A 26,316-nucleotide genomic window follows, 5' to 3' on the forward strand; every position below is an offset into this window, starting at 1 on the left:
CTGCTGCTTGTGTTTTGTCTCCCTTCAGGTCCAGGTATTCAATTCAATTCAATTTAATTTATATAGCGCCAAATCATAACAAAGGTTATCTCAGGGTACTTTTTACCTAGAGCAAGTCTAAACCATACTCTTTAATTTAGAGAGACCCAACAATTCCCCCATGAGCAAGCACATGGTGACAGCAGCAAGGTAAAACTCCCCTTTAACGAGAAGAAACCTCAAGCAGAACCGGGCTCTAAGTGGGTGGCCATCTGCTTTGACCTGTTGGGTTGAGAGAGACACAGGGAGGGGGAGAGTAGGGAGAGAGACAAAGAGAAGTGTAAAAACAACAATAATAACAGTAACAATGATAATAATAATAATAGATATATAACTAGTAATAATAATAGCAATAATAACCAGAAAAGGTGTCAAGGCAGGACCACGTCATCATCACTCAGACCTCTGGTTTCCTGTGAGATGAGAAAGCACAAAAACTCCAGGGAAGAGGCCAAGTTAGTAACATTCATTAATGGCACATGAATGCATACAGATTGTGACAGCCCTCTTGACTTCCTGTTTGGGCTGTCCTCCCCTTTCAGGAGTGAAGCAGGAAGTGCATCATTGATCATCACCTGTGCCTGCTGCTCCTCAGCTATATAAGCTGGTGAATTCAGTCAGATTCTCTCTCTGTACCTGGGCGTATGGATTGGGTTTGTTCAGTACATTTCACTGTCCACTCATTCAAACACTCAAAACACTACTGATGTGACTGATTTAGATACTTTATATTGCCATTAGTTGATTTCTATTTTCTTAAATAAATTTTTGGTTAAAAGTCATGTGTTGTCCTCTCCTCTTTGTCCTCCCCATGAGCCAGACTGTGACAAAGTGGGGGCTCATTGCAAAGGTTGTGATTTAGTATTTTGTAAGGTGCTAAGAGGCATGGTGTTTGTTTACCTGGTTACAGGTAAAAATGATTGTTGGAGAGCGTCACACATGTTAGTTTTTTAGAGAGCTTTGGTCTAGTCACTTTCTTTGTCCCACTGTTTTTTTGGGTCAATTGTTTGTTTGGTAGGTGCTAACCCAGTTGTTTTGTGGCTTTGTTGTAAATGGAGTTTCTTCTCGTAGGCTTAGCAATAAGTTCTATTAGAGAGCTTGTTGCAGCTTTGTGGGTTTAATGTGGTGGTGAAAGTGAGTAGAGCTATATGCTCGGGATCACGTCTGTGGGTTTCTGGGAGTGGCTGCATAGCAGGTTCTTTCCAGTCCCGCTGGTTTACAGTGAATAAATACCCCTCACCGGTAACTGCATGAAGACTAGGGTTGAATGTACTTAGTCAGTTAGATAGGTACATTAATTTAGGGAGGAGAGACTCCAGTGTGTGTGTGGCCACCTGTGATTAGTTTTGTTTTGGATAAAAGCATTTTTGGTAGGCTCAAGTATATTGATAGATTGAGCAAATTCTGAACTAAAATATGTTGGTATGGCTTCTGTAGTGGATTGTTTCATTCAGGCTCCCTCTGGAACATTGTTGGAACAGTGTACTAAAGAACAGTTGTTGAAGATTGCTGACCATTTCAACATCGAAATTGGGACAAATCATCTGAATCATCTGAAAGTTAAAAGCATTCTAAAAGCTAATTTGATGGAAGAGGGGATTTTGTTAAGTGAAAAACCTAAGCAATTGATTAGTGTGTCTTCAATGACAAATCTAAAATTTAAGCAACAAAAACAGCTATTGATGATGCAGATGCAGCATGAAAAAATTATACTGCAAAGAGAATTAGAAGTTGAAATGATGAAACAAAAAACAGAGCAGGAAGTAATGAATAAAAAAAACAGAGCAAGAAAAATTGAAGATAGAGCAATGTAAACTTTTCCTGGTCAAGGAAGGTAAAATGTCAGTTAGTGAATTGGCTGGCCAGTCTACAGCTTCTGGTACACCTTCTGCTGCTCGATTTGACATTGCAAGTAACTTGAAGTTGCTCCCTAAGTTTAATTACAAAGATCCAGTTACATTCTTTTGTATGTTTGAGAAGCTGGCAGATTCTAGAAATTGGCCTGATCAGGACCGCACCTTAATGCTACAGTGTGTTTTTACTGGAAAAACCCAGGAGGTGCATGCAGTTTTAACATCTGAAGACTGTAAAGACTACAGTAAGGTAAGAGTAGCACTCCTGAGGGCATATGAATTGGTTCCAGAGGCTTACAGACAATGTTTTAGGGGCTGGAGAAAGACTGACAGGCAAACGTGGAATTTACTAGGGATTTGGTTGTGCAGTTCAGTCGATGGTGTTTTCCATCCATTATTGCTTCATTTGAAGAACTGTGCAACCTGGTTGTTCTTGAACAATTTAAACAGTCTGTACCTAGCTATATTGCCACATAAATCAACAAACATAAAGCAAAGACTCCAAATGATGCACCTGTCCTTGCAGATGAATATGTATTGACACATAAATGTATCTCTTGGGATCAGACACAGAACAACTTTGGGCCAAAAACTTATGACAGGTCTCAGTCATGATTGGACTCTGAGCGAGATTCTGGTGCCTTGGATACTTTTGTTTGTGAGTCAGTCTTGCCTTTTTCTCCACAGTCAGACACTGGAAGCTGTGTCCCCGTTCGAGGAATGGGTTTGACAACAATTTTTGTTCCTGTGCATAAGATGTTTTTGTCCCATAACTTAGTACAGGGAGAAGTGGAGGTTGGTGTGTGCCCAGAATTGCCTGTTGAGGGAGTTGATGTCATCCTAGGCAATGATGTAGTTGGGGCACATGTATGGCCTCACATAGTGATTCCTAAGCAATGAAGGTTGCCAACAGTGGCAGCTGCTGTAGAGCATCAGGTTTTTGACATAGCGGAACAGGCAGTATCTTCAGCTTGCACAGTAATTCTACATGTAGAATTACTGTCAAGTCTATGACTGACATGAGTGATCTGATTCACAAAAAGGTAATGTCAAATTTGTTTTGTCATTACCTGCTGACCTCTTGTCTGTGTCCCATACAGAGCTGGTGGAGGCGCAAAATTGGATTCCTCTTTAAAGCAACTGTTTGACTGTGTGGTGCCAATGTCTGAGGTGGAGAAAGGGTCTCCAGTATATTTTCTACAGGATGATCTGTTAATGAGGAGGTGGGTCCCTCATGGGGAAAATTTGGCTTGTGGAGTTGTGGAGCAGGAGGTTTTGCCTGTTAAGTATAGACTGCTCACGACAGTACAATTGATCATATGGGAGTGAGGAAAATTTAAGATTGTATCCTGTGGCATTTTTTTTGGCGACATTTAAAAAGGGACATTTCCACATACATTAAGACCTGTCACATCTGCCAATTAATGGGAAAACCAAATCAAGCTATTACACCTGCACCATTGCAATCCATTCCGGCAGTAAAGCAGCCATTTGAACACCTCATAATCGATTGTGTTGGTCCGCTGCCTCGTTCAAAGCCTAGCTGTAGCTACTTGCTAACAGTAATGTGTCAAGCGACCTGATATCCAGCTGCATATCATCTGCGTGCCATCTCTGTCAAATCAGTGGTTAAGGCTCTCAGTCAGTTCATCTGTGTATTTGGGGTCCCAAAAATAATTCAGAGTTATCAGGGCTCAAATTTTACATCTCAGCTGTTTGAGCAGGTTCTTAAACAGCTCCAGATCAAACATCATAAGTCTTCAGTTTATCATCCTCAGAGTCAAGAGGCACTAGAGTGATTTCACCAGCATTTAAAATCTTATTGTACTAAGCTAAAAGCTGACTGGGAGGAGGGGCTGCCTTGGCTTTTATTGGCAGTGAGAGAGGTTGTTCAAGAGAATACCAGGTTCAGCCCCAGTGATTGTGTTCGGGCACACAGTGCGTGGCCCTCTAGCCATTGTACACGATCAATGAAAGTCCTCCAAACCTCAGGAAAATCTGTTAGACTATGTTAATGGGTTTAAACAGAGGCTTTATGAAGCAGGTGAATTGGCTTAAGAAAACTTGGAACTTGCTCAAAAAAAAAAATGAAACAACTTTTTGACCTCCTTCCGTCTGTAATGCTTATGTTTTAAGACTACCTTGCCATACTAAGTGAGATTCTTCTAGTTTGGTGGAACGCCAAATCCTTTCAAGTTTCTGAGATGTTTGCTTTAATTTGCGGGTTTGGGAGTTATACCACGGAGCTTATTTTATTATTTTCCATTTTAAAGGGGCGATGGAGTTGAGTGTTATTCGCAATGAGCCTGCGGCATTATCAACAAAACATATCAATTTGGGAGGGACTAAAATTAGCATAAGAGTCCTCTGTAGTATTGAGACATGCCACTGAATTCAATACTGATGGAATTGCTTCCTTAAATTTAGCTACAGCACTATCAGATAGACATCTAGTGAAGACATTTTTGTCTAATGGTGTGTAGTCCAGTAATAGGAATTAAAAAGTTATTAAGTAATGATGTGATAAAATAGGATTTTATGGAAAAACTATTAAACATTCAATTTAGATGCCATAAGTCAGAACAAGGTCGAGGGTGTGGTTAAGACAGCAAGTGGGGTTGTTTACACACTGAGAGAAGCCAGTTGAGTCTAATAATGAGATAAACGCAGTGCTAAGACTATTGTTGTCGTCATCCACATGAATATAAAAATCTCCTACTGTAATTACTTTATCTCTACTAAGGACTAAGTTTGTTAAAAAGTCTGAGAATTCGGATAAAAATTCAGAGTATGGGCCAGGAAAACTGTACACTATAATAGAATTGGCTGTAAAGGTTTCCAGGTTGGGTGAGAGAGACTAAGAACAAGGCTGCAACTCCACCTCCTTGGCCAGTGTCTTGAGAAATGTGAGTATTAATATGACTAAGGGAAGTGGATTGATTTAGGCTAACATATTCTTCATGACACAACCAGGTTTTGGTAAAACATAATAAAGTAATATGATAATCTGAGATTAGATCGTTTACTAGTACAGCTTTAGATGACAGAGATCTAATGTTTAAGAGTCCAGATTTAATTATTCTTTTTTGTTGTACTATTGCAGTGGTGGTGTTAATTTTTATTCGATTTTTATGAATGAATCCTCTCCTGTTTACTTTAGATTTAATTGATTTAAGTGGTTAGCAGACAGACACAGTTTCTATGGAGTTTTGGGTAGGTAACAGCTCTAACGCCTGGGACACACTGGATGCGTGATGCGCGTCGCAGAACCTCTTGCGTTTCATTTCGGGGCTGCTGCGTCGCGTCATTTAGAGATTCAAGGTCTTGCCTATTTTTTCTACGTGACGCGTGTGGTTCTCAGCAGAAATAGACAGGGAACATGATAGAAAGATAGGGCTGCCAGTGGCAGAGGCGCCACAGCAGACACGCTTCCTGTGTGGACGCTGCAAGTGTGAGAGATGCAGCAGTTCAATGACGCACACGCACTGCTGGGGTTCATGCATCCAGTGTGTCCCACGCGTAATGAAAGCGCAGAGAAGCGTGTAGGACTGCAGCTCTGCCTCCTGCTCTCAACTCTGGGTTGTCATGATTTTAGTCTGCTAAGAACCATATTTCTAGATATGAGAGCAGCTCCATCCAAAGTGGTGTGTATGCCATCTCTTCTAATCAGACCAAGTCTTCCCCAGAAAGTCTGCCAATTGTCTATGGAGCCCACATCATTTGCTGGACACCACCTCGACAGCTAGTGGTTGAATGATGACATGCCGCTATACATGTCGTCACTGGTCGGATTTGACAGGGGGCCAGAGAAAACTATGGAGTCTTTGCATATGTACTAGGGGTGTGCCCGAATACAAATGCGTTATTTGGCAAAACACTAATAGTGTTTTGTTTTTTTGTTTCTTTTACGAATATTTGTTTCATACAAATATTTTAAAATGTATTTGTTTTTGGGAAGAAAAATAACATGTCAAATACCAGTGCACAGGTCAGTTATCGCAGTCTCTGTCCTCTGCTCCACTGTCACGTCTATCAGCAGGTCTCAACGAGGGGAGTCACATCCACCTGCTACATGACGCACATTTCCTTATTTGAAAATCACTTGGGTTTGTTACCCAGAGATAAAGCTGAGCTACTGACACATGTGAAGTGCTCCCAAGGTACTCTCCATAACCTGTTGTTCTCCTTCTCCTTTCCACAAAGTTTTGTGTCCTTTGAAGTTCTTCCCTACACATCGCACAGTGCGCTGTCCCCGTGTTTTGGGTGTGTAAGTAGGTAGAAGTCTGCCTGCAATGAGGCGATGAGTTAAGTTTTAGCTCAGTAGTCAGCGCAGTCATCTATGATCTGGGAGACTCCGGTTCGAGGCCCGGTGTGGGGACCTCCTTCATAAGGTAGTTTATTCATGAACACTTATTGTAACTTTTCTAAAATTAAAAGCCTAATAAAAACAACACCAGGATTTTTAAGCCTCTTTCCACTTTTGTTTGACAACAAATACAAATAATTTTGCTGCCTCAACAAGTACAGATACAAATACAAATACTGGGCTCTCTGCACATCCCTAATATGTACACACAGACTCAACATTAATTTTAGTGACCTGCGATTGGTGTAATTGGGAGTCATTCATGCCGACATGAATAATAATCGTACCATATTTACACTTATCCTTAGCCAGCAGTTTTAAATTTGATTCTATGTCGCCTGCTCTGGCCCCAGGAATGCATTTGACTATGGTCACTGGTGTTGCTAACTTCATGTTTCTCGCTATGGAGCTGCCAATAATCAAATTGGTTTCTCAACGGGTTTGTTACTGTTTGGGGAGAACCTGTTAGAAATGTGAACTGGTTGGTGGTGAGCCATGCCTTCTGCTTAGGTCTATGCTACCTTTGGACAGTCACCCAGCGACCCTGGCTTCCTGGCTGCTCGGGAACTACCGGGGGGAGTAGGAACTACGCAAGGTCAGCCCGCACCAGCTACTTGGGGCTGGCTAACTACATAAGCTAATGATTGGTTTTCCATGGTGCAGAACCCTGCTTCCAATACACTGAGCCTCGCCTCCAACACTGCAAATAAACTACATTTATTACACGTACCATTATCACTAAAGGAGCCAGAGGAATAGCTAAACATATGACACACCGAGCAAGAGAGAGCAGGGGGGGGAGAGAGAATCCATCGCTAACTGCTTAGCTAAGTTAGCTGCTAAGCTAACTGCTGAGCTAAAATAACTAACAACTGTGGGATTAGCGAAAAAAAGTCACTAATAAAAGGAGAGAGCTAAGAGTGCTTGAGCAAAACTAGTGTAAGTTTAAATATACAGCAGGTATTTATCCACAGTAATGAGGAATATTAGCAAAATTAACTGAGTTGAGAGCAGCAAAAATGCTATCAGTAAAAACAGTCGGCAGCTGGAAATGAGACAATAGGCTTACTGCAGCACATCAGCACATCAGCACCAATCTGAGATCTGACTCAGATCTGCTATATAGAGACTGTATAGTGCAACTGGGTGAACCTGGCCTGTCCATCCAGAATGCATTTAGGATCAGCTGTCCCCATTCCTTCTCTGTCACGCCATCACTGGCTCTCACCTTTGCATATATCTTTATTTTACACCATACAACACTACACATTCAGAAACCCGTTCACCAACACTGCTGATCTACTTAGTAACCATTTCATTTTGTTAACATATTTTGTTGAAATGTCTTAAAAATAAATATGATTGATTTTCCAGTACAGTTGTATGTATTTCCCATATTTTCAGTTATTGATAATGAATATTTATTGGGTACATCTGGCCTGATGCTGACACTAGCACCCAACAGTGTTGTCATGGTGTCCTGGAGTACTAAATGAAGTACTCTAGGCACCTGTACATCACTGCAGCAAAGTGAGAAGTTAAACCACTGGAGGTCAGAAAACAGGTGATTTTCAGGGGCTGTTATGTAAGTTACTCTTTTAGTAAGGAATTGCAGGAAATGGTTTTCTGAATTAAAATTTGCATTTTTTGTCTGTACAGGGTAACCAGGACACACCGGCAACCCCGGACCCATCCATGGCCCAGGCTTACCCATCAGCCCAGTTTGCCCCCCCTCCCCAGAATGGCATTCCAGCTGAGTTCACAGCTTCACATCCCCACCCACATCCACACTCCCACCCACATCCACACCAGCACCCAGCAGCACCACAAGACTACACCGGAGTCCAGGCCTCCGTCAGTGAGCATCCACTCAACATTTACCCAACTTCGCAGAGCCACAGCGAGCAGAGTGGGTCAGACACCGGCAGTCAGACGGTCACTGGCACAGCCACAGTAAGACATCATGGGAGAAGTTAGTGTTTAAGTTGGGGATAGCTGGGTGCCAGAGTCTAATGGTTGTATCATGTTTTTCTATTATTATTTATTTTAAACCGATATTGTCCTATTTGCATGTTGTAACATGGAAAATTGATAAATTTTGTATTTAGGAGCAGTAATTGTTTGTCTTATCTCTTAATGAGCAACCATTGGGTGCAGTGCCTATAGGCAACATCTCAGAAGTCCTCTCCTGTCAAGTAGCCTCACTATGGGGTTGCAGGGCAGTACTATTTGGTGGAAGTCAACTTGTAAGGATGAATCAAACCATGTAAATAGTGTTAAAACCGTGTCTACTTTTTACAGATTTCTCATGATTTTCATAAATAACACAAAAGGTAAAATAAGTGAAGTATGCTGACAGTCATTAAGCATGGTTCATATTCTGTATATCATGTAATAGTAGCACTGGTGATGATGTGGGAGTTGTAGTTATCTGCCCGTTAATTATACTGCTACTACAAGTAGTCTGTGGCCACAAATGTTCTTATCCTCCACATGGGGGCTTAAAGGTTTGGTGAAGACTTTTCTTTTCAGGGTTGTCCCTTGCAGGGTTCTCCCTGCTTCCAGGGAAATATCAAAAATACCAGAAATGCTCTTTTTCATCTCAGCTGGCAGGAGGGCATGTTTGTATCTGTGTTTGATTGACAACAGTTCTATAAGTCATGTGCAGACAGTGTGTTGCTAGCACTGGTACTGAAGAGTAAGAACCACACCAGCATCTAACTGGACTGAAGTGACATTTAGGAACATTTACATGCTGTTTAATGTGCTGCAACTAAGCAGCTAATTAGCTATCTAGCCTGCTAGCTGATGTTAGCGGTGTACTTTTCCCCAGTGAATGTCAAATCAAGTCAATTTTATTTATATAGTGCCTAATCACAACAGAAGTTATCTCTGCATTTTTCACATAGAGCAATTCTAGACTGTTCTCTTTAATTTACAGAGACCCAACATTGCCCCATGAGTAAGCACTTGGCAGCAGCGGAAAGCTAAAAACTCCTCTTTAATGGGAAGAAACCTCAAACCAGGCTCTAGGTGGGCACCCATATGCCTTGATCGGTTGGGTTGAGAGAGAAAGAAGGAGGGGGAGAGGGGAGAGAGAGACACAGAGAAGCACAAAAACAACAATAATAAGAATAACAACAATAATAATAATAATAGAAATATGAATAATAACAATAGTAGGGGTGGGCATCAAGCAGGATCATGGCAGCAGCCTGCTATCCATAACCAGGCAGTCCACAACCATGATCCATGGAAGCCCGCTATCCATAACCAAGCAGTCCGTGACCATGATCCATAGAAACCTGTGACACGAGAAAGCACAAAACCTCCAGGGAAGAGGCCATGTTAGTAATATGCATTAATGGTACATGAATGCGTACGGATGGAGACGGGGCAGAGGAGCTCAGTGCATCATGGGAAGTCCCCCGACAGCCTAGGCCCATAGCAGTATAACTAGTATGGGTGTAACCGAATCTGTTATTCGAAAAAGAAAACCAATAGTGTTTTTTTTCTGAATATTTATTTCAAACAAATATTTTAAAAATTATTTGTTTTCAGGAAGAAAAAAAACATGTCATGTACATCACTATCTCAGTCTCTCTCCTGTGCTCCGCTGTCATGTCTATCAGCAGGTCTCAACGAGAGGAGTCACATCCACCTGCTACATGACGCACATTTCCTAATTTGGACATCACTCCCAGAGTTGGGATGATCCCCAGAGATAAAGCTGAGCTGCTGACACACGCAAAATTCTCACAAGGGACTCTCCATAACCTGTTATTCCCCTTCTCCTTTCCACAAAATTAGGTTGTAAAAAATAGGCAATAAATGCCTTTGAAATTTTTTCCTACACGTTACACACTGTGCTGTCTCTGTTATGGGTGTATAAATACCTAGAGGTCTATCTGCACTGAGGTGATGAGCTGAGTTTTGGCTCAGTGGTCAGCGCAGCCGTCTATGATCTGGGAGACTCCAGTTTGAGACATGGTGTGGAGATTAGGGATGTGCAGAGGGCCCAGTATTTGTATTTGCATCTGTATTTGTTGAAATACAAATATTTGTTATTGTATTTGAATAAAAGTGAAAAGACGATTAAAAATCCTGTTTTTGGTTTAATTGTGCTTTTAATTTTAGAAAATTTAAGTGTTACAATAAGTGTTCAAGAATAAACTACCCTATGAAGGAAGTCCCCACACCGGGTCTCAAACTAGAGTCTCCCAGATCATAGACGACTGCACTGACTACTGAGCTAAAACTTAACTCATCACCTCAATGCAGACAGACCTCTACCTATTTATACACCCATAACACAAACAGCACAGCATGTTACGTATAAGGGAGAACTTCAAAGGCAATTATTGCTTTGCACTTTTCATTTATTGCCTAGTTTTTACAACCTAACTTTGTGGAAAGGAGAAAGGGAACAACAAGTTATGGAGAGTCCCTTGTGAGCACTTTGTGTGTGCTTTATCTCTGGCAAACACCCCCAACTCCGGGAGTGATATTAAGAACTGTGTCATGTAGCAGGTGGATGTGACTCCCCTCATTGAGACCTGTTGATAGATGTGACAGCGGAGCAGAGGACAGAGACTGAGATAGCAATTTAACCAACCTGTGCGCTAATATTTGACTTTTTTTCCCCCCCTGAAAACAAATAATTTTTAAAATATTTGAATGAAAAAAAATTGTATTGGATTTGTATGCCTATTTCCACTTTTATTCAAATACAAATACAAATACAAATAATTTTGTTGCCTTAACAATATAGATACAAATACAAATACTGGGCTCTCTGCACATCCCTAATAACTAGGGGCTAGTCCAAGGCAAGCCCAGTCAGCCCTAACTATAAGCTTCATCAAAAAGGAAAGTTTTAAGCCTACTCTTAAACATAGAGAGGGTGGCTGCTATGGAATCAAATAATGGTCATAAATATTTTGAGCTTGTGAAATGGTTTGTGAATGTGTAATAAAGTTTTTCAGCTGTAGAAATATTTTGTGCATGTGTAAAAATGTTTTGAAGCTGTAGAAATATTTTGTGTATGTGTCAGAAAGTTTTGTGCACACATAATTTGCATATCTAAAAAGTTTTTGTAGCTGTAGAAATATTTGTTGTATGTGTAATTAAAATTTGTGCAGGATTTTTTTCAACAGTGAGGTTTCACAAAGTCTGAGAGACAAATTTCCTACCTGTGTGTGGGAAACTGAAGCTACAACTACAAACTGCACGTTACGAATGCAAATTTTGACCCTGTTTTGATGTGTGAATCCCAGTTGGTCAAATGCAGAGTCAGTCTGTCCAATCAGAGGGCAGATGTTTCCATTGTCTTCAAACCCCTGCAGGTCTTGAAAGATGGACAACGACTGCGTTACCTTACAATAACAGCGAACTAACTGCAAGCTAAATACACAACACATTAAATGCTTACCATTAAGTTCTACAGCATCCTCAAGTACAGTTAAACCCACCTGGGTTGCAGGAGAACTTACACCTTCGTCCATCTTTCAAGTCCTGCAGGGGGATGAACGCAACAGAACCATCTGCCCTCTGTCTGGACAGATTGACTCTGCATTTGACCAGTCAGGATTCACATGTAAAAACAAGGTCAAAATTTGTGCTCTTAACTTGCAGTTTGTAGTTGTAACTTCAGAGTTGCACAACAGTTTGTTGTCTGTCTCTCAGACTTTGTGAAACCTCACTGTTGAAAAACGTCCTGCACAAATTTTAATTACACATACACAAAATATTTCTACAGCTCCAATTCACAAGCTCAAAATATTTATGACCATTATTTGATTCCATAGTCTGCCTCCTGGACCCAAACTGGAAGATGGTTCTACAGGAGAAGAGCCTGATAGCTGTAGGCTCTTGCTTCTGCTTTTGGAGACTCTAAGAACCACAGGTAACGCTGCATTCTGGGAGTTGATTCATGTATTCCTAAAGCTCTCAGTAATAACGACTTCATGATTTTTTAATGATAAATTCTAACTATTAGAGACATCATAGCACAGAGACAGCACTGGTGAAAGTTACAGCTGATCTCCTAACTTCATCGGACAAATTACTTCTCTCTGTACTTGTCTTGTTAGATCTTAGTGCTGCATTTTGCACCACTGACCATTATATTCTATTACAGAGACTGGACCATTTCATTGGCATTAAAGGAACTGCATTAAGCTGGTTTAAATTCTATTTATCAGATTGATTTCAGTTTGTAAATATTAACGATGAATCCTCCATGCATGCAAAAGTTAGACATGAAGTTCCACAAGGTTCTTTGCTGGGACCAATACTATTCACCTTACATATGCTTCCTTTAGGTAATATTATTCGGAAGCACTGCATACATTTTCATTGTAATGCTGATGATTAATTATATTAATCAGTGAAGCCAGATGAAACCAGTCAACTAAACTCCAATCATGCCGTAAGGACATAAAGACCTGAATGACAACTACAATTTTCTGCTACTAAACTCAGACAAAACTGAAGTTATTGTGCTTGCCCTAAACACCTTAGAAACATATTATCCAATGATATAGCTACTCTAGATGGCATTGCCCTGACCTCCAGCTCCATCGTAAGGAATCTGGGAGTTGTCTTTGATTAGGATATGTCCTTTAACTCCCACATAAAACACATTTCAAGGACTGCCTTTTTTCACCTTCGCAATATTGCAAAAATCAGGGCCATCCTGTCTCAAAAAGATGCAGAAAAACTAGTTCACGCATTTGTTACTCCTAGGCTGGATTACTGTAATTCCTTATTATCAGGCTAACCTAACAAGTCTCTAAAGACTTTCCAGCTGGTCCAGAATGCAGCTGCACATGTGCTGACAAAAACTAGGAAAAGAGATCATATTTCTCCAATTTTAGCTTTGCTGCACTGGCTTGCTGTAAAATCCAAAATAGAACTTAAAATCCTTCTCCTTACCAACAAAGCCCTTAATGGTATTGTACCCAAAAGAGCTGGTAGTACCCTATCACCACCGCCGTCTCTGTGCTATGATACGCCCTAAATCCTCACTGAAAGATCCTCAAATAAACTATCGTTATGTAGAAAGTCACACAACTGATTGGCTAAAATACCTGAATCAAGAGTAGGCTTTTTAAGAAGAGGTTTAATTACAGCTAATTTTAAGAACTGTGATACATAGCCTGTTACTAAAGACAGATTGATCATATCTAGTAAAGAAGTGCTAACTAAGGGTAAGACTTCCTTAAGCAGCCTAGTTGGGATGGGGTCTAAGAGACAGGTTGATGGTTTAGATGAAGAAATCATTGAAGTTAGTTCAGGAAGGTGGATTGGAGAAAAACAGTCTAAATATATATCAGGTTTTACAGCTGTTTCTATGGTTCATGTGTTTTGGGGATAAATCAGTGCCTGTTGAGGGCAGGAGGTGGTGAATTTTGTCTCTAATAGTTAGAATTTTATCATTAAAGAAGCTCATGAAGTCGTTACTACTGAGAGCTATAGGAATACATGGATCAATAGAGTTATGACTCTTTGTCAACCTGGCCAAAGTGCTGAAAAGGAACCTAGGGCTGTTTTTATTCTCCTCTATTAATGATGAGTAATAGGCAGCTCTGGCATTACAGAGGGCCTTCTTATATGTCTTAAGACTATCCTGCCAGATTAAGCGAGATTCTTCCAGTTTGGTGGAATGCCATATCCTTTCAAATTTTCACTGTTTGCTTTAATTTGCGGGTTTGGGAGTCATACCATGGAGCTAACCTTTTATTATCTTCTTTTTAAAGGGGCAATGAAGTTGAATGTCATTCGCAGTGACCCTGCGCACTATCAACAAGATGATCAATTTGGGAAGGAATAAACTTTGCATGAGAGTCCTCTGTTGTATTGGCACTGTATTGTATTTTGTATATTGTATTGCATTGTAGTCAATGCTAATGGAATTGCTTCCTTAAATTTAGCTACAGCACTCTCAAATAGACATCTAGTGAAGAATTTTTTTCTAATGGCATGCAGTGCAGTGGTAGGAATACAGAAGTTACTACGTAATGGGATTAAAATAGGATTTTGTGGAAAGACTATTAAATGTTCAGTTGAACTAAACTCCAAGCATGCCGTAAGGACATAAAAACTTGGATGACCTGCAATTTTCTGTTACTAAACTCAGACAAAATTGAAAGTTATTGTGCTTGGCCCTAAACACTTCAGAAACACATTATCTAATGATATAGTTACTCTGGATGGCATTATCCTGGCCTCCAGCACCACTGTAAAGAATCTGGGAGTTATCTTTGATCAGGATATGTCCTTCAGCTCCCACATAAAACACATTTCAAGGACTGCCTTTTTTTCACCTACGTAATATTGCAAAAATCAGGACCATCCTGTCTCAAAGATATAGGAAAACTAGTCCATGCATTTGTTACTTCTAGGCTGGATTATTGCAATTCCTTATTAACAGGCTGTCCTAACAAGTCCCTAAAGACTCTCCAGCTGGTCCAGAATGCAGCTGCAGGTGTACTGACAAAAACTAGGAAAGGAGATCATATTTCTCCAATTTTAGCTTCGCTGCACTGGCTTCCTGTAAAATCCAGTTAGCATAGTTAGCATAAGAGTGCTCTGTTGTATTGAGACATGGCATTGAATTCAATGCTGTTGGAATCACTTTCTTAAATTTAGCTACAGCACTATCAGATAGACATCTAGTGAATACATTTTTGTCTAATGGCATGTATTCCAGTAATAAGAATTCAAAAGTTATCAAGTAATGGTCTAATAAAATAGGATTTTGTGGGAATGCCATATATCAGAACAAGGTCGAGGGTGTGGTGATGTGATGAGTGTACAGTGATGAGTGTATTTACACTCTGAGAGAAGCCAATTGAGTCTAATAATGAGATAAACACAGTGCTAAGGCTGTCATTATTAATGTCCACATGAATATTAAAGCCACCTACTGTAATTACTTTATCTGTACAAAGGACTAAGTTTGATAAAAACTTCAAAGTAAAAGAGTAAAATTCAGAGTATTGGCCTACTTTCATACCGCAAATAAACTGCATCAGTCCAGCTAGAACCAGACAGAGACCCACCTTTTCAGGTCTCACAGGTTTGGTCCGCACCGGGATTTGAAAACTCAGGTTGTTTTAAATTCAGTGTAAAAAGTTAAAATATCATTCTCATCATACAATGTTCAATTCTCAGTGTAATCTTGTAAACCTTACTTCTTCTGGTGCACTATTGTTCATTGGTACGGTCTAGACCTGCTCTATGTGAGAAGTGCCCTGAGATTACTTTTGTTGTGATTTGGCGCTATATAAATAAAAATTGATTGATTGATTGATTGATTGATTGATTGATTGATTGATTGGGAAATATGATATGGGGTTTGCTTGATAGTCAGCAACAGTGGCTGCTGATATTATGTCATGTTTCTCAACAGTCAGTGGATTACATCTTACTCACTTCTAAAGACATGCAAATCAATCCCTGTTTGAAATATGTCCTATTTAAACCGTAATCACCTGATTATTCCAACATCACCAGTTACAGTATGAGGAAGATCAAGCTGTCAGTGTAGATTCAGGTGATGATGAAATCCACACAAAGCTCTTACAGCCCCTTCCATTGTATTTTCTACGACTGAATAAGAAAACTAAAAAACAGACCCTCCAGTGTTATTTTCTGAGTGTTATCTGATTATCACTCATACACTACAGCTCACCGAAAACAATTGCCACTGATCTCTGGAGCCATTTTTGAGTCACTGTTCTAACAGAATTCATATGATTTTTAATGCTGCATACAGTATGTGTGCACCCTTGCAGGTGACAAATTCTGCTAGTTATTTATTCTAAGGATTTACAACTCAGTTCATTTTCATAAATATTTATAACAGCACTGGCCTTAAGTGTCATAAAAAATGTATTATTTTGCATAGTAATACTGTTTTCCCTTAGCATTGCAAAAATCACTTAGCTTTCTTTTTTTTTTTTTTTTTTGGTTGGACTTTCAAACTTGATTTACCCATGCAGTATTTATCTGAATCAAAAATTAAGCTCCATGGATAACTGCATGTCTGGGGAAACCTGATTATAGCAGTAATTACAAACTAGCAACTTGACACCACTCTGTTTAAGTCAGTATATAGCAAATAGCAATCTGATGAGACATCCCTCATAGGGTTGTTTGTATGATCCTAATTGCTCATAACACACAGTGAATGAAAGAATGTAAATACAGTTATTGTGGGAAGATAGTTAAAGAATGGTACAGCTTGAGCACATATCATACACCTGTTTAGTGTTGCTGTTGTGATACCAACAGGAGAAACTATAAATCAAATGTGACCCAGCCCAGCTTGGAACAGCAGGGCTGCACCTCAAAACACCAGATATAATTTAAGGATGATATAAGTAAGAAGCCAACAACACCTGGGATTAATTCAGAGCCCTAGGGCCCTAGAGGGCTCGCGTCACTTAAAAATTGGGGGAGCAGAATTGCAAACCAGGCAGGAGTCTAAAACTCAGTTTGAATCAGATTTAATACAATTTTAAAATGAATACAAAGGATGGTACCACCCAAGATAAAACAGTAAGCCACTAAGTGAATAAATAATAGTATGAGTAGATCACTAAGGAATAAATACATATAATGTATAAATAAAGATGTAATAAAGTTAATCTAAAAAATGCTGCTTAACAGCAAGGTTAAAACCCATTAAAAAAGTCCAAGGTCAGTCCAACGACTCCTCTTCCATGTCCACGTCCATGTCCTCCCACACTGGCTGCCAAGCTGCTCCAACCCCGTAGGATGGTTTTCCTTTGCTACAGCTGATCAACTGCCGAGTGAAGCTGTGTTGGTGGACACTGGCTGCTGCACATAGTCCCATGGCAACTCCTGGGTCACTGGCTGGTGACTGCCGGACCGCCCCACACTCTGTCGCTGGGCTTTTCTCCGGACTAGCCAGTCTGCTTGTGTGTTTTGTGTCTTGTCGTTCCTCAGCCCTCTCTGTATGAGAAGCGCCCTAAACAATTGTGTGCAGTGCTGCCACACCTGTCGCTCATTCTTCAATTAGTGGCATGACGGGAGATATGTCTCTTCCAGGATCATTACTTCCCTGTTCGGTTTATCGTGCCAAGTTCAATACTTGAAACACACACACATTAAAAACATGCCTAAAGAAGTAATAGTTAACACAGCAAACCAAGTAAAAGGTGTCAATCAACACATGCAAAGTGAAATAAAAACACAGCATATGGATAAAAACTTTCAAAAAGTATTTTCTGACCCTGTCACAACCCCCCCCCCCCCCCCCCCCCCCCCCCCCCCCCCCCCGCTGCTGTCTGACCTTGACGAGAAATATAGTAAATCATAGGCACTTGAATCCTATCTTCTTCCCTTTGCTTGGCTACAGGGGTCTGAATCTGAGGGGCTGTGCAAAGTTTAAGGGCATTCCTGTGTAAAACATTCTCTTTGCCTCCTCTTTCTGGCTTTACCTTGTAGAGTAGACCTGTTCCCCCACTATCTCTAGTATTATTTGTCGTTCTGGGTCCCAGTTCCCATGCATTTTCCCTTGGCCTTGCCTGTTCCTGTTGTGCTCCCAAACTCTTTCACCTATGAGCAATGGTGTTGCACGTGGTCATAGCACTGTTTTGCCTGCTCAGCTGCCTTTCTTGTCTTCTTACGGGCTAGGCATAGGTTAGTTTTTGGTGCTGGACATGAACCCAGCTACCAAGGTCACCAGTCAGCCTGGTGTCCATTGCTTCCGACCCAACATCAACAGGCAGCCTCAAGTGCCGCCAAAACATGAGGTCGGAAGGAGTGAACCCTGTGGCACTATAAACTGTGTTGTTGTAAGCTTGTAACAGCTCAGGTAAGTGTTCAGGCCACCGGTGCTGTTTTTCTGCCTCCAGGGTGCATAGCATATTCAGCAGTGTCTGATTCATTTGCTCTACTTGGCCATTACCAACTGGATGGTATGGGGTAGTGCAGCTTATTGAGATACCATGCAAGTCACAAAGTTGTTTCATCAAATCAGATTCCAAATTTGGGCCTTGGTCTGAATGGAATGGGGCTGGGCAACTGAATGTTTGAATGATATGGGACTAAACTGTACGTAGGGTAGCCTTTGCAGTTTGGTCACGTATTGGCACAGCCCAGGCGTAACGGGTGAACTTTTCTGTCATTACTAGAATGTTCTGGTAGGTAACACTTGGCCTACTGAAGGAAAGGAAGTCTAGTGCCATTACCTCCAAGGGGTATGTAACATCAGTGGGAGTTAAAGAGGCCCGGGGTTCAGCTGGGTCTTTCTGAAGACTACAGGTGACACACCCAGATTGAAACCCCCGTACCTACTTGTCCATGTCTGTCCAGAAGAAGTGCCATCTCAGGCTGGTCAGTGTCCTCCCTGCTCCTGCATGAGCAGCAGCCTCATGATGCCATTGCCACACCTCTAGACACCTGGAAGCGGGACACACAATCTGAAACTGTAACTCATATGTATTAGGGTCAGTTATTCTACAGCACAGGACTCCTCCCTGGATACACAGTCTCTTGTATTGTCTCACCAGTCCAACCGCGCTGGTGGATAGCATTTTTTTGACACACTGACCAACTAAGGGGGCGGGAGGCTTACTTCTTGTCATTTGGGATGCCCACCGGCAGTGCATTTAGGGAGTGGGTGATTTTTGCAAATCCAGAGACAAAGCATCTGTAATAATCAGCTAGATCCAAGAATGGTTTAGTTGTTTTGCTGTTATGGGAACTGGCCAATCAGTAACAGCAGACACTTTATCTGATTTGATTTATTTATTTGTTGAATGGGTCAGTGTGCAGTTTGAAACATTAAAGATGCACTGCACCAGAGTTAGCTTGAAGCTAATTTGCATCTGTAGTCCCCGACAAAAAACATACAACAGCACAACAACAAACAGTAAAAAGCAACCCTCACCCCCCACCCAAAAAAAAGCAAAAAAAAAACACACAGAACACACCATACAAAATACAAACTAGAAAGCTACACACAACACATCACATACACCCACAATGTCAATTAGAAGTAATGTAAACTAAACTCAGTTGTGTGACTCATTGGTCATACAGCTGACTACAGTTCTTCATATCATCAGGTAGGGCATTCCACTGAGTTGTGGTTTTCACAGAGAAAGCTGACCTCCTAAATGCAATGCAACAAAATGGTATGGTACAATCTTTTAAAGAGGAAATTCTGGAGGATCTAATAGGATTTACTGACACAAAGTCACATAGTGGAGGTGCCAAACCATTTAAAATTTTATAAACTAGGCACAAATTTGAGAGTAATCTAAGATTCTCAAAGTTCAGTAAATTGTATTTCTCCAGTACCCTACAGTGATGGAAATGCATTGGCTTTTTGTCCAGAGTTTTTAAAGTTTGTTTGTATAAGGACTCAAGAGGTTTTATGGCTGTTTCTCCAGCCTGCCCCCAACATGCATAAATATCTTGGCTGCGTCCAAAGAGAGACAGTTTCTAATATGTTAACATGTTTCTTAAAGTTCACATTTGGATCCAGTGTCACACCAAGATATCTAAAATCAGTAACTATGTCAATTTTTTCACCTTTTATGAAAATATCAGCATTAGGAGGTTGTACCATAGTCTTAGAGAAAAACATACCCTTTTGTCTTGTTTACATTTAGACTCAGACATGATTGATCAAGCCAATGTGTGATCCTTTCCAATGCAATTGTTAGCTTAGAAGCAGCTAACTCGGCTGTTTTTGCATGTGTGTACACCATGGTGTCATCTGCATACATTTGTAGCTCTGCATCATGACATTGATGGGGGAGATCATTAATATATAAGCTAAATAATAGGGGACCTAACACTGACCCTTGTGGAACACCCATTGTGCACTTCATGTTACTGGACAGTGTGTCACCAACTTTAACACATTGTCTCCTATTAGATAAATATGAAGACATCCATGCCAGACGAGAAGTTAAATTTAGAGAGTTTTGATATTAAAACATCATGATTGACTGTGTAAAATGCTTTACGCAGATCTTTACAGCACCAACTACTCCTCCTTTGTCAAGTCTTGATTTAATTTGCTCTATTAAGTGCAAGGTAGCAGTTTCCGTGGAACGATTTGATTGAAAGCCAAATTGCATACAATGTAGACCAAAATTACTTGTATTAAGAAATGTTGTCAGTTGTTTGACAATGTTCTCAGTGACCTTTGAGAGTACTGGCAGTATACTTATTGGTCTGTAGTTACTGGCCTCAAGGCGGTCTCCAGATTTAAAAATAGGCGTGACAATGGCACATTTCCAGTCATCAGGAAAAGGGCTGTGTTTAAAAGACAAGTTAATTAAACGAGCAATAGGGGGAGTTAAAATATCTTTGTGTGATTTGACAAACTTAGCTCCAGATCAAGAGCTTCTCTGAGCTCTTGGATAACTTTGTTCCTTAAACCTTCATAAATCAGCATGTCAGTGTCTCTTCTAGTTTTAATTGCCTTCCTTAGTGCAACATCTCTAGATTTCATTATTTTCCACAAATTTTCATTAAGCCACGGTAAATTGTTTTTATTTTTAGATTTTATCTGTATCCTCACATTAAATCTTTCCCTCACAGAGTTGATTCTATGAGTAAAAGTATCACAGCCATAGTCCAGATCATCAGAGGACAGTACATCATCCTGGCCTAGCCCCACTGCTTGGGCCTCAGCAGCAGGGGCAACTTGTTTAAAGCTGGCAAGGGCTCCAAGTGGTTTTTACAGAACCTAGCAACATGGCCTGCTTTTTTACAACATCTGCAAATGGGCTTACCATCAGCGTCCCAGGCATTAGAGGAAGATGAGGGCACATACATGCATTGCAGCTGATATTGGATGGTGGCTCCATGTGGGGGACTCCTGGGTTTCAGCTCCCTGATTAGTTCCTGAATTCAATCTTTTAGCTGATCTTTTAGCTCAGTCAAGTAAATGATAAAAAAATTACACAAACTATAAAGTAGTTGTGCACACACAGTTTTCTTGTGTAATGAGCAGCGTTGGGATGCATTCACACTCAGTTTTACCTCCAAATAAAGTGAGTTCCACAATCTGGATGAAGTGGCTTGTTTACAACCTGTCAGATTATCTGTCTCACTCATATTGACTGCTCATGTCTCTTGCCCCATCTCACTTTATTGTAGCAATGTCATCGCATTTCCAGATCTCGATACAAATAATGGACAAAGTACAAAAATACGACTTAAGATGTAATCAACCACAATGATTCTTTAAGGACCTTATGAATTCTGTTGATATTGCGTTCTAGTGTGTTCCCAAACAAATTTTGCACTCACCACAAACCAACTGGTACACGTGAACCAGGGGCAGTTGCTCACTTTGCCCAGTTTAAATCCAGCCTTGCCAGTCATCAGCTGAAGACCAGTGTACATAAACACCTGCTAGTATACAGTAGATCTAAATTAAGAGGCATCCTTATTTATTTATTATATATTAAAATTAACATGTTATGAGATTTCAAAATAGATAGATAACAAATAGGACCTGATTTCACCTTCAACACCACAGCCCCATTGTTGAGTTTTACAGTAGTTAGTGGTTAGTGGTTACAGTTTAAAGCTGGCAATCAGTTATCAGCAGTGTGTTTCAGAGCTGGAAAATCACATTTCCAGCTCTGCTTTAATCTTTGAAAACTTTCATAATCGGCTTTATCAGAAATAGAGGTCTTTTTATGTATTGGGTGCTGTGAGTGTTGTTTGAGGATTCCTTTGCTGCAAGTAATTCTACCAGAGGAAAGAATGAGAGAAAGAAAGCATGTTGGCAGCAAAAAGAAGGCATACTGTACATCTGTAAGCCTCATTACTTCTCTCTCCAAGTCTGTCTGCTGCACTTCTTCCCCCACATCATCAAACCTCTCTCTCACTGCTTTATTTTTCTTTTCTTTTCCTTTTCTGTTAGCCACGTCTACTCTCTCTTTGGGTGTTTCTCCCCTGCATGCTTCAGCTGTTTGCCCCAACAGTAAATTTTATCCCCAAGATACCAAAACACAGACAGAGGATAATGACAACAGCTATCATATTTGGTCATCTTATGTACTACATACTTATGAGACATCTAACTGGGATGCACTTGTTTTTCAAATGCACCACAGTACAGGACAGAATCATCACAATAAATACAGCATAGAAAGGACTAGAGAGCATGACTAAACTTAAGGCTGAATGTTTAGAAAATATCTAAACAATATACATTTTTTTCTGACCTATACTGTGATTATGATTTTCTATAAATTAAACTCCAGATATATTACAAATATATTTGTGGGCAATTGATTCTATCTTCAATAAAACATTAAACTAGAGGTATAATTAAAATGACTCAATAGTTTTCAAATGTAATTATACTACTCAAAATTGATGATATTGATAAGTTACTTGTGCAGTTATAATAATGTGATACAACTAGCTAATGGTGGGTTGTGTATGTCGATTAAGTCTCACTACTCTGTTGATTCTTTTTAACAACAAAATACAAATATCTTTTCAAACCTCAACATGATGCAGAGGCAGAGGGCATTTTCAGTACCTTTTTTTATTTTCTTTGTCTAATTATAACTGTGGCTCATGTAATGTGAAAATTGTACTCTCATGATTAATCTTTCAGGCATAACTCAACTCCATGCAAAAAAAATGGGAATCCAATTTATCTACAAAGTACACAAAGAAAAATAATAATAGAAAGAATTCCAACAATTAGTGTAAATAGCTTGTTGGCTGATAATTCAATATTCTTGTTAATCTCCTATTAGTGGAATGGTACTGAAATATCATTTTATAAGTTTGTGTTGGCAAAGGAAAAAAACTAAAGCTTTGTATTTACCATCCATTTGAATTATTCACCTCATTCTATTATTTATGTTTTGAATTAAATATTGCCTGCAACAAGTTTATGTTCCTGGGATTCCATAATCGTATTGGCCATGAATGTAACAGCTTATGAGTAGCTTTCAGAATTTTGCAGTGTGCTGTGGATATTTGTAGTGGTTGATTTTGAATGACTTGTACTCACTTTTGTAAAAATTTTGCACATCAAGCACATTTTGTTGTCAAAGAAATGAAAAAAGTGGAATACCACTGCATTACGAGTGTTTAGAAAAAGTGAACTCGAGACTGGGAAAAGTTAAAACCAATTGTAAAAGGCTGAAAATGCATGGACTTATTTCCATAATGTTTTGCAGTTGGAGGTGGAAATTGACATCTCTCAGCCTCTCTCTCTCAGTCATGCAAGTGTGTGTACATCCACTAAGAATGACCTCATCTGGTTGGAGTGTTTATAGAGCGACGTCAGCCTCCCCTCACTCTGAGCCCCACACTGTGTGCACTGAGAGAGAGACCTTGGAAACAGGAGAGAGCAAATGGATTTTTATAAACTTGCGATGGAACTACATCATTTATGTACATGTCAAACATAACTAATGTTTCTGAAGCACATAAAACTGACAGACGGAGCTGAGAGACAAAGTGTGAGAAAAAAAAAAAGGCAGGAAAAGTAATAAGAAAGTCATTTTTATGTTGGAGACTGAAATTCTCCATAAATTAATGTATTTGTGGCCAATTTTATATTATGATGCATCCAGCCCAGCGGTGTCAGATGTGATTATTCTGACTCCTGGTCAAAGACCTTTGACCTCTTCCGTGTCAATGCTGTGACCAATTTTAGTCTAGTTTATATATACCATACATATTGTTGTATAATATATTGTTTCTTGTTAAATAATTTTATATCACCATAATTGTTATGTGACCACCTGTTATCACGACCTAAATTACATACTTACTTTAGTTTTTATCACATGACATGACAACTGAGCAGCTCCATCCTCTGAGGAGAGCCATGAGATGTGGTTGCAAACTCCAGAAAGTAAGTTGGACCTCATGTTCAGACTTCATTTTTCAAGCTGCTGTTTGTGAGGTAAAGAATGAATCTGAACCCCAAACTACTCCTAATGGCTGTGTCAGCACCCTGTGTGGTAGCTTGCTGCCATCCATGTGTGAGTGAGTGGGTGAATGTGGTTTGTAGTGTAAACGCGCATTGAGTGGTCGGTCTTACTCTTGCCACTGGGCATTGCATATATACTAAGAACACATGGCACGCATAAATGCAGACAATTGGCACAGCCAATACTGTTTTCTGAATATAATGTTATCATAAATGATAAAATCAATGACCAAAACTACGGGACACTTTGTCTTATGACCAAATACATGGAAAACTGAGGACATTCCCATCAGCCTCTGCTGTAGGCTTGTTGAGTGGTAATTACCAAATGTTAGCATGCTATTGCTAAACTAAGACTGGGAACTCTCAGTTTTTCTTCCTCTGTTTTTCTACTTTTTTCTGTCTCCTTACAACAGGTTCTAGAGAAAAGAATGACTTAAAATACAAGCTTTTTATGAAAAAACAGCCTCTTCACAAAACCACATTGTAACCACAGGTTACATTATATTGTAACTGGCCATCATTTCTCTTTGATATCTCCAGTGTGTCAGAAAACAATCTACATTCAGCCTGGCCTTCACATATCAGTTTCTGGTGCCAAAAGGGATGAGATAAGATGCTTTGTCTCCCTGTTTGTTTGTTTTATTTCTTCGCTGTGAGTGTAGGCGGATGTCGCCGCCGAGGAGCTCTGCACAGATGGCAGTCGCTGCTGTGTGTGTGTACATCCCTTTCCATATGTGCCGGTATATACCTAGGCGTTGCGTGGAAGACTTGCAGTCTGTTGGTCTTATGCTGCTTCTTTTCCAGCTTACACACACACACACACACACACACACACACACACACACACTCACTCACACACTCACACACACACACTCTCACTCACACACACACACACACACACACTCTCTCTCTCTCTCTCACACACACACACAGACACACACACACACAAGTAGGCTGTATTTTTAGCTGGCTTAGAGCCTGGGACTGTTTCTGAGCAAGAGACAGAGAAAGATAGAAAAGAAAGAAAGAAAGAAAGAAAGAAAAAGGAGGAATGGGAAACATTGTCTTCCTTATAGGATTGTAAATTTAGTGTAGCACTTTCCATGCTCAGTACATTTATTATTCAACCTAAGAAGGATGGAAACATGATCACTAGAAACCCCCAAATAATGTCACACTGTGTGTTGATTAAAACACCTCTTTGGACAAACCCCATTTTGACTGTTTTGGGTATTTGTATTAGATTGAATTGTAGCCTACCTAATATTTAATATACCTCTGTCTCTAAAAGGGGATATTAATTTTTGAACAAGAAGACTCGTTTGTAGATTTGATATACCTCTCATTTCTTGTTTTTGCTATAGAACACTTGTTTTGAAAGGTGCTATATACTGTATATATAAAATTATTTTTATTATATTGTTATTGATACACATGATTTGAAAAAGCATCTCTGAAGCCAGAAAAGAGACACACAAACAGTTATTGTAACACACACACACACACACACACACACAGCGTAATAGGAGACTGTAGAGTCCTCTGTTGTATTTAACAGCCATTGATCTCACTCACACTGAGAGCTAAAGGACAAACACAGACTGCTGCTGGTACTCTGTATATGTGTGCATGAGCATCTATTATGTCTCTGTGTTTGCATATTTTAACTCTTTCCTTTTCAAACTCCTTTTTCATCTCAATTGCTATTTATAACTTCTGCCTAATTCATGGGCTCCATGGATCAGTGGCCTGATACTGTGTTCCCACAGTTATGTGAGTTATTCATGTAAGAACTGACCAAACATTAAAGACCAACACACCCCTTTCACATAATCAAAAATATATTCAAACAGCTTTGGAACATCAGTGAAACTGAAGGGACCCTGGACAAGAGACTGTAGGAACATCAGAAACAGAGCTGACATCACAACCTCAAACTGAGCCAAGTTCATGACAACTGAGCATTCCCTAATAAAGACAGCAAGATTCAGTTTAAAGCTCCAGTGAAAGCTTAAAAGGGGACCTTGGTTTTGTTGTATTTGCAGATGAGAAAGCTTACTGCAGTAGGGACTCCTTTTGGTTAGTTT

General features: G+C 40.0%; 1 protein-coding gene across 1 annotated transcript in view; it reads left to right on the forward strand.

The window, feature by feature from the left end:
• The first annotated feature begins 6,707 nt into the window (after positions 1 to 6,707).
• rbfox1 (RNA binding fox-1 homolog 1) overlaps positions 6,708 to 26,316 on the forward strand; it is a 100,696-nt gene continuing 81,087 nt past the window's right edge. Inside the window, exons 1-2 of the mRNA XM_067570434.1 lie at positions 6,708 to 6,853; positions 7,918 to 8,211. Coding sequence (XP_067426535.1) covers positions 7,954 to 8,211 — 258 coding nt within the window. The 5' untranslated portion in view covers positions 6,708 to 6,853; positions 7,918 to 7,953. The remainder of the gene's footprint in view (positions 6,854 to 7,917; positions 8,212 to 26,316) is intronic.

Source organism: Thunnus thynnus, chromosome 17, assembly GCF_963924715.1.
Source record: "Thunnus thynnus chromosome 17, fThuThy2.1, whole genome shotgun sequence".
Lineage (NCBI taxonomy): Eukaryota > Metazoa > Chordata > Actinopteri > Scombriformes > Scombridae > Thunnus > Thunnus thynnus.